General features: G+C 39.0%; 1 protein-coding gene across 1 annotated transcript in view; it reads left to right on the forward strand.

The window, feature by feature from the left end:
* The window catches only part of LOC108265350 (zinc finger protein 502), an 8,650-nt gene extending 3,928 nt beyond the window's left edge, over positions 1–4,722 (forward strand). Inside the window, exon 2 of the mRNA XM_017467579.3 lies at positions 3,230–4,722. Coding sequence (XP_017323068.1) covers positions 3,230–4,569 — 1,340 coding nt within the window. The 3' untranslated portion in view covers positions 4,570–4,722. The remainder of the gene's footprint in view (positions 1–3,229) is intronic.
* The last annotated feature ends 4,803 nt before the right edge of the window (positions 4,723–9,525 follow it).

The raw sequence follows: 9,525 nt of genomic DNA on the forward strand, positions 1-9,525 counted from the left end.
GCAGCCATACATGCACATGCCATAACACTGTCTTCACCAAATTTGACAGATGATGTGGTTTGCTTTGGATCATGAGCCCTTTCTTTCCTTCTCCATACTCTTCTCTTCCCATCATTCTGGTAGAAGTTAATCTTGCATAATTACTGGTTAGGTTTTTTTTTGTAATTATTTTTTTAATAAAGTAAAGTCTAATCTGGCCTTTCTGTTCTTGAGTGTTACTAGTGGTTTGGATCTTGAGCTAAGCCAACTGTATTTACTTTCATGAATTCGTCTCTTGACTGTAGACTTTGACAATGGTACGCATATGTCCTCCAGAGTGTTCTTGACTTGGCTAGATGTTGTGAAAGGGTTTTTCTTCAACAAGGAAAGAATTCTGCATTCATCCACTTTAGTAGTCTTCCGTGATCTTCCAGGCCTTTTGGTGCTGCGGAGCTCGCTAGTGCATCCCTTCTTTTTATGAATGTGCCAAATTGTTGATTTGGCCACTCTTAAAGTTTCTGTTATCTCTCTAATACATCTGGTTTTTTTTTCTTTTCAGGCTAATTATGGCCTCCTTCTCTTACACTGCCACTTCTTTGGACCACATATTAAGAGTTCCCATGAACAGCTACCGAATGCAAATTCAATTCTTGGAATCAACTCTAGACCTTATTTCATTAATTTGTCATGAAATAATTATGAAACAGGCCACACCTGGCCATGAAACTGCTTATCAGTCAAATGTCCAATTACTTTTGAGCCTATGAAAATGGAGATACTCTTTAAAAAAAAATTGCTGTATTTCGTAAACGGTTAATGCAGTATTTTTGTTCAACTCCTTGAATTAAAGTTGAAAGTCTACACTTCAATCAGATCTTGAATGCTTCATTTCAAATCTATTGGGGTAGTGTAGAGAGGCAACATAATGAAAATTGTGTCACGGTCCAAATACTTATGGACCTAGTTGTATATATCCTCAAATTAAAGCGGTAAACCTGCACTTTGATCTCTTTATTATTTTAAATTATTTAATTTTGGCTCCTATATACTGTACTGTGGTAGACAGCAAAAATAATAAATTTGTCAATGTCCAAATATTTATGGACCTGACTATATATTTTTGTGTTAGTTGCTGGAAAGGTTGATATTCACAAACAGTGAATAAAGTTTAATGGTTTACTTAGCCACTGTGTCAGTTGCTGAGTGTTGAGAAGTATTGCTTTTGAGGAACCTCTGCGTCTCGTACATACCGATGCGTAATAGGTCACTATAATTGGTTTACACCACGTATATGTTGATTATAAGGTAAATGTTTGCCATTTCAGTGCTGAGACACGACAAACTTCTTTTGATGGTGAAAGTATTGCGGCTCACTGTTTACACCGTATACATTTAATTTAACATAGACTCAAAGATCACTCAAAGAACAAAGATTATCCTTGTTTGCTGCTATGTGTTTTTTCTAGAAATGGTTTACTGTCTTTCCATACATGGGTGCTTTTTTTTCTGTTCATAATTTCAAAGTTGCAGGCTAGCTAGCCAATTTATGTTATAGCTTTTGAGAACAGGAATGTGAGACAGGAATACACCCTGGATGGGACATCAGGGTGTTTTTCTCGCTATACGTTATTCCCACAAACATTAAACACACTACAGTTTTTCTTTCTTTTTTTGCTTCAATAAAAAAAGAAAAGTTATCCAACACCTATCACCAATGTGAAAAACTAAATGCCCGTTTAATTTTAAATCTATTTATTGAAGCGTAAAAATTATCTAATACCAGCTAGGTTTGTGTGAAAATGTATTTGCTCCCATAGTTACTAATTCCGCAAATCTATGAAGCTGCATTCATAATGGGGTTCAGCTGGACTAGACACAACCAGGTCTGATTACTGCAAACCATGTTTCATCAAATCAACACTTAATAGAACTTTTTCAACAGCATGAAGTTGGTTAAAAGGTCTTACCCAGTAACACACTATGCCAAAATTGAATGAGGAAGAAGGTGATTAAAATACATCAGTCTGGGAAGGATTACAAAGCTATATCAATGGCTGTAGGACTCCAAAGTGAGAGCCATTATCTCCAAATGGAAAAAACAGCATAGTAGTGAACCTTCCGAGAAGTGGCCAACTTTCCAAAATTCCACCAAGAGCACATTCCAGCGACGACTCATCCAGCAAGTCACAAAAGAGCCAGGAACAACCTCAAAGGACCTACAGGCCTCTCTTACATCAATAAAGGTCACTGTTCATGACTCCACTATCACAAAGACACCAGGCAAAAATGGCATTCCTGGAAGAGTAGCGAGGTGAAAACCACTGTTAAACCAGAAGAACATTATGCCTCCTCTGAATCTTGCCAAAACACACCTTAACAATCCTCAAACCTTTTGGGAGAATGTTCTGTGGACTGAAGAGTCAAAAGTGGAACTGTTTGGAAGACAGGGATCCTGTTACATCTGGCATAAACCAAACACCGAATTCCACAAAAAGACATGATTATGGTTAAGCATGGTGGTGGTAGTGTGATGTTGTGGGGATGCTTTACTGCTTCAGGGTCTGGGCAACTTGCAGTAATTGAGGAAACTTGAATTCTGCTCCCTAACAGAAAATCCTAAAGGAGACTTTCTGGTCTTCAGTCTGTAAGTTTGAAAATCAAGTGCAACTGGATTATGCAGCAAGACAATGATCCAAAACATATGGTAAGTCCACCTCTGAATGGCTCAAAGGGAAAATTAGTTTTGGATTGGCCTAGTCAACGTCCTGACTTGAACTAATAGAGATGTTGTGGAAGGACATTAAACGGGAAGTACATGCCAGAAAACCCTCCAGTGTGGCTGAACTAAAGCAGTTCTGTAAAGAAGAGTATCCCAAAATCCCACCACAGCACTGTGAAAGTTTGATCTCCAATTATCAAAAGTGTTTGGTTGCAGTTATGCTAACGGTGGCACAACCAGATTTTAAGTTTAAGGGGGCAATTAGTTTTTCACATGGGTGACAGGTGTTGAATAAAACCTGCATTCCGTGTTTACTCAGGTTGCCTATGCATATAGTTGCCAAAAATTTATGTTCTTCTATCAGTTGTGTATTTGTGCAGCAGTTTTAATTTATATAAAGAATAAAATGAAAAGTAAAGAAATTATGCTTTTGAAAACATACTAAGTTACTATATATACGGTATTTAAAAGTTTGCGAATGATGATCGGCTTAAATTATTTAAAGCTTGCTTTCCTCTCTTTCCTTAATAGATGTGAAGACCCTGATAGAGGAAGAATTCCAAAAACAAATACTTACGGAGAGTAATGAACTCAAGATTTCAAGACACTTGTACCATCCCACAGGGAACAATACAGATGTTTGGCACAGTATATGGAAACCCACTAATCCGGTCTTCTGCTTGGCCTGTGATACAATGTTCCCTGATAGGTTGACACTTGAGGAGCACACATGCCCTTTTGTGAACTTCATTTGCTCATGTGGTGTTAGTTTTCTTAATTACCCTGAAATGTGGGCCCATAGCACTTTCCACAACCATAGAGGCACTTGTGTACCGAGTCATCAAAGTGCCATCCAGAGCAGGATAACTGCTTCTAAAGAACAAGAGTCAAAGTTGAAGTTGTTAGAGACAAGAGCAAAGAACATTGGTCTTGTACAGAACACTGCTCATTTTGCCTGTCTGCCATCTCCGAAATCCTCTTTCAAAAGTGGACAAACCATAAACCTGTGGAAGCATTTCAAGCCAGTTGTGCAGCTGGAGACTATTAGGAGATTTTACCCCAAAGGAAAATACATGTGTGCAATTTGCCAAGAAGTGTTTTGCAAACAGGACCAGCTCATTGAGCATGTTAACAGTCACTGTAAGGCCTACATTTATGGTTGCAATCATTGTGGGCTGCTTTTGATTGGAAGTGTTCCCCCAAAACCTTACCACAGGTGTAGGTCATTTGAAACAAAGTTTTTGCAAAGGTTTACTGTTGGCCAAATGCAGCGAGACCCATTATTAGCTGACTCCTATCCGTGTCCACATTGTTCCTTAAAATTTGGTCATCTGGGGAACCTTAACAACCACATATACCTCAACCACACCAACATAATCAAAGGTCAGAAAACTTCAAAAAAGTTGTCTCAAGTAAGAAGTGTGACAGGTGTGCACAGGACTTTGGACAGCATGCCAAATGAGAGGCAACAAAATAAAAAAATTAGTTGCGCCCTTTGTGGAAAAAAGTATGACACGATTAAGATGCTTGGGATGCACAAGTGCAAAATTAAGGTGACTTTGCTAAAGCCGGAGACAGTAGCAAAGTTGTCTGCCAGAGAGGAACAGCAAAGATCTGATCAAAATGATCTGGTAAAGAGAAGCTCCAATGAAGTGACCTTTCGGTTTCAAGACATCTGCAACATCAAGGCCTATGACTGTGCAAAACTATTAGAAATAAAAACTGAGCCAATAGAAGTGAATCTTAAAATGACAACTTTTCCCCACAGTGTGTCTGTAAAAACTGAGCCTGAATTTCAGGATGATGATTATGGAGTGAAAATGGATGGATTGACCATTTTACCAAACAGTCTGAAATCTGAGGAAATCTAAAGCGTTGCCTTGGTAGGATACATTAGCATAAAATAAGTAATTAAAAATTCCTTAGCATTATTCTTTTACTTTGCTAGTTGTTATATTGTTTGTAATCGTTTTATGTTAGTGCTTGCCGCAAACCAATAAAAGTCATATAGTTTTCCATGATTATCCCATCGTTCATTAGTCTCTGGTGTTTTTTTTTTTTTTTTTTTTTTTTTTTTTTTGTTCTAAGCTTCCTTCTAAGTAATTGTGAAATCAAAGAGGACTCAGCAAGTGAGTGTGGATCTATGTGCACTTTATTAAAAATGCACACAATATCAAGCAGACCATGTAAGGAAACCAGACTAGAAACAAGGTAATATGAGCACTTGAGATGTTCTCTCTGTGCAAGGTCAACACTTTGCAAAAACTAATGAACACAAAGGGTATATTAACCAATCTCAACTAGAACACAAAACACTTTGACCTAAGTAGACAGACTAAAAGCAAAAAGCAGTGACTGGGGCCAAAGACTGGGAAAGGCAATTTACAAATTGTAAATAAAAATACACATGGTGGTCATTAAAAAACAAAACATAATCCCAGTGCTGAAACAATAGCTGGGTGCTGGGAAACTTTAAGGAGATTTTCTTTTCTTATATAGCATCCCCAAGGCCAGTTATGTACAATGCTAGTTGCATGAACACTGGATAACCTCCAGGGGTGCACAAAGTCAAAGTAAACATGACTCAGTATTTAATTTAATATAAATAATGTAGCCACATGCTCATAGATTCCCTGGAACGCATTTGTTTACATGCATAACTGGTGCTTACGTCGCATAAAAAAGATGATTTACTACCTTCAGAAAAGCTGTGGCAAATTATTGAGCCAGCATTGAGACACTATCCACAGTGCACGGTTATTCTGCAATGGTTACCACACCTTCAGTGTAGGTGGGGACTATCTGCTGTCCAGCAGTCCCTGTAGGAAGACTAGTACTTGTGGTGAACAATCCACCTCCTCAGCTTTTGTACAAGTGCAATGAGAAACCAAGCACTGTACGGTATGTGAGGAGAGTTGATGTGTCCAAAATAGTCTGCAGATTAGTGGGGCCACAAAGGAGACAGTCATTCAAATACTGCGGTATCCTTATGCCTTTGTCCATATGAATCAGTCTTCTGCACGGAATGAATAACATCTGATAGTCTTAATGTACAGAAAAGGAGAGCTTTCAAGAACTAGTTCAGCCCTCTTAAATTTAGAGTCAGACAATCCACCATCCTTCTTTTGATATCTGAACATTGACTAGAACCTTTTGCTCTGGTTTACTCTTTTAATTATGACTCTGTCCAAGAATGATTTTCTTGGAACAGTGTGGAAAAATTGATGCAGAATGCAGAACCGAAGATTGCACTGGTGTCCTTCGCTTCCGGGGAGCTTAGACATTGCTTGCATGAACATCAGTCCTGCAGCATAGATCATTAACCACTCAGACTAGAAACTGGATATAGTGGAAACCAGCTCAATAAGGAGTGTGCTATATGACGAGAAAGTAAAACACTCTAAGACTCTATCATACTGAGTCACAAGCCCACTAATGTTCCACGTAAAGGGATGTGGAAGCTGAGGAATTAAATCTTAGATTTAAATAAATGTAAAAAAAAAAAAAAAATTCTATTTTCACTAGACTGTGCTGCTTCTACACAAATCTATTGAATTATATTGTGAAAGAAGGTCTAAAGCTGCTTTTCTAGAAATTTCAAATACAAGAGTGGTTGAGAGTAGCGATCACATAGTAATTGCATACCTTACTTAAAAAAGAAAGTGAAATTTATTTCACTTTGTTTAGCATAGTTATTGCCAACTTGTGAGGACCTACACTTTTCTTCAAAGTATAAGTGAAACATCGTCGGTGCTCATGCACAGTTGAGACTCTTCTAAGACGCAAGCTAAAGTCCTATTCGGATGGGAATTGTTTTCTAAATGAAGTCTGAGTTACAATTCACGTCATCCGACATCTGTGATTCCATGTACAGATTCGGATGGGACTAACATCTCCATGTTTATTACAGAGGTGGGAGTGTCTGTTTTGTACATGTGGTTGTTGCCGATCACATGCTCTGTATGCGTGCATTGCGTATGGTCATATGACACTAATATTAAAGTGGTCAGTCTTAACAGTTTATGTGATTTGGCACTTCTTGTTGATTTAAAGTTTTTTATTTCTTCGCCAGGTAGCAAAAACAACTACGTCCATACTGAATTGCACATAGCAAGCAGAAAACATGTGGGTTAGTAAGAGCTTTTCAGGAGTTCATGTTGGCCAAAACACACAAGGAAAAGTGTTATGAACTGTGCCACACTGAGAACACTTTCATTCCAATCCTCCACTGATGTAAAGGGCTGACTATGCTGGTCACTTCACAGATCATAACCACCAAAGAGACACCATCAGAATGTAAATATAAAGCTTCCTTACATACAGTATCTCACAAAAGTGAGTACACCCCTCACATTTTTGTAAATATTTGATTATATCTTTTCATGTGACAACACTGAAGAAATGATGCTTTGCTACAGTGTAGTGAGTGTACAGCTTGTGTAACAGTGTACAGCCATTAATGTCTAAACAAAAGTGAGTACACCCCTAAGTTAAAATGTCCAAATTGGGCCCAATTAGCCATTTCCCTCCCCGGTGTCATGTGACTTGTTAGTGTTACAAGGTCTCAGGTGTGAATGGGGAGCAGGTGTGTTAAATTTGGTGTCATCGCTCTCACACTCCCTCATACTGGTCACTGGAAGTTCAACATGGCACTTCATGGCAAAGAACTCTCTGAGGATCTGAAAAAAAGAATTGTTGTTCTACATAAAGATGGCCTAGGCTATAAGAAGATTGCCAAGACCCTGACACTGAGCTGCGGCACGGTGGCCAAGACCATACAGCGGTTTAACAGGACAGGTTCTACTCAGAACAGGCCTCACCATGGTTGACCAAAGAAGTTGAGTGCATGTGCACAGCGTCATATCCAGAGGTTGTCTTTGGGAAATAGACGTATAAGTGCTGCCAGCATTGCTGCAAAGGTTGAAGGGTGGGGGGGTCAGCCTGTCAGTATTCAGATCATACGCCGCACACTGCATCAAATTGGTCTGCATGGCTGTCGTCCCAGAAGGAAGCCTCTTCTAAAGATGATGCACAAGAAAGCCTGCAAGCAGTTTGCTGAAGACAAACAGACTAAGGACATGAATTACTAGAACCATTTCCTGTCTGATGAGAGCAAGATAAACTTATTTGGTTCAGATGGTGTCAAGCGTGTGTGGCGGCAACCAGGTGAGGAGTACAAAGACAAGTGTGTCTTACAGTATGCAGTATTCCAGCATGATAACGACCCCAAACACAACTCCAAGACGACCACTGCCTTGCTAAAGAAGCTGAGGGTGAAGGAGATGGACTGGCCAAAAATGTCTCCAGACCTAAACCCTATTGAGCATCTGTGGGGCATCCTAAAACAGAAGGTGGAGGAGCACAAGGTCTCTAACATCCACCCGCTCTGTGATGTCGTCATGGAGGAGTGGAAGAGAACTCCAGTGGCAACCTGTGAAGACTGCATTTGTTGTTAAAAAAAGGATAAGCCAACATGAAGTTCAGAGAAAAGCAAGCCATTTTTAAGCTGAGAAAAGCAGGAAAATCAATCAGAGGCACGTCGCAAACATTGGGCATAGCCAATACAACAATTTGGAATGTCCTGAAATAGAAAGAAACCATTGGTGTACTGAGCAACAGATACTAAATGGGATGACAAAGGAAAACATCAACATCTGATACCAAACATTGTGAGAACTGTGAAGAAACCCGCAAAAACAAGAGTCAGTGACTTCACCAAGAACCTCCATAGCGCAGGAGTGAAGGTCACAATCCACCATTCGAAGAAGAATTTGAGAGCAGAAATGTAGAGGCTATACCACAAGATGCAAACCACTCATCAGCAGTAAGAATCAGAAAGCCAGATTGGAATTTGCAAAGAAGTACAGAGATGAGTTACAAAAGTTGTGGAACCAAGATTAACCTCTACCAAAGTGATGGAAAGGCCAAAGTGTGGAGAAAGAAATGATCTGCACATGATCCAAAACATACAAGCTCATCTGTGAAACATGGTGGCGGTAGTGTCATGGTTTACATGGCTTTTTCTGGAACAGGCTCACTAATCTTTATTGATAATATAACTCATGATGGTGGCAGCAGAATGAATTTAGAAGTTTACAGGAATATTTTGTTTGCCAATTTACAAAGAAATGCATCCTAATTTTTCAGGAGGAACTTTCAGCAAAACAGTGATCCAAAACACACTGCCAACTCAACAAAGGACTTTATCAGGGGGGAAATTGTAAGGTTTTAGACTAGCCAAATCAATCATCAGACTTTAACCCAATTGAGCATGCAAGGGAGAAACCCACTGAACAAACAACAACTGAAAGAGGCTACTGTAAAAGCCTGGAAAAGCCTCACGAGAAGAAACCAACAGTTTGATTCAAGATTATATACAGTATATAAATTGCAGTGAAATGAAAATCACAGGTTTGATGGTGTGATTGAAAGCAAGGGATATGCAACCAAATATTAAGTGTTATTTACTTGAATTTACTTCAAGAATTTTCTGTTCCTATACTTTGGCTCACCTAAAAATTGGGTGGTCTTGTAAAAAAGGTTCTATGTTTTATGTTTTTTAACACATCTAGATGTTAATACTAGGAATGAAAGCTGAAATCCTAAACTCTCGTCTCATATCCATCTTTGATCACAAACACGGCTATCTGGTGTACAGCACAACAAATTAAATGGCCTTGCTTTTCCAATGGATTCGGAGGGGAGTTTAATTTAATAGTAATAATTCACTCACCTACCAGTCTGTACAGGTGGTTTTTTTGTGATTGTTGTGGCCAAAAATGCTTGATTTTTCTGCAGCTTTTTTTTCTTCAAAATTTGCTACGCAA

The sequence above is a fragment of the Ictalurus punctatus genome, chromosome 1, assembly GCF_001660625.3.
Source record: "Ictalurus punctatus breed USDA103 chromosome 1, Coco_2.0, whole genome shotgun sequence".
NCBI lineage: Eukaryota > Metazoa > Chordata > Actinopteri > Siluriformes > Ictaluridae > Ictalurus > Ictalurus punctatus.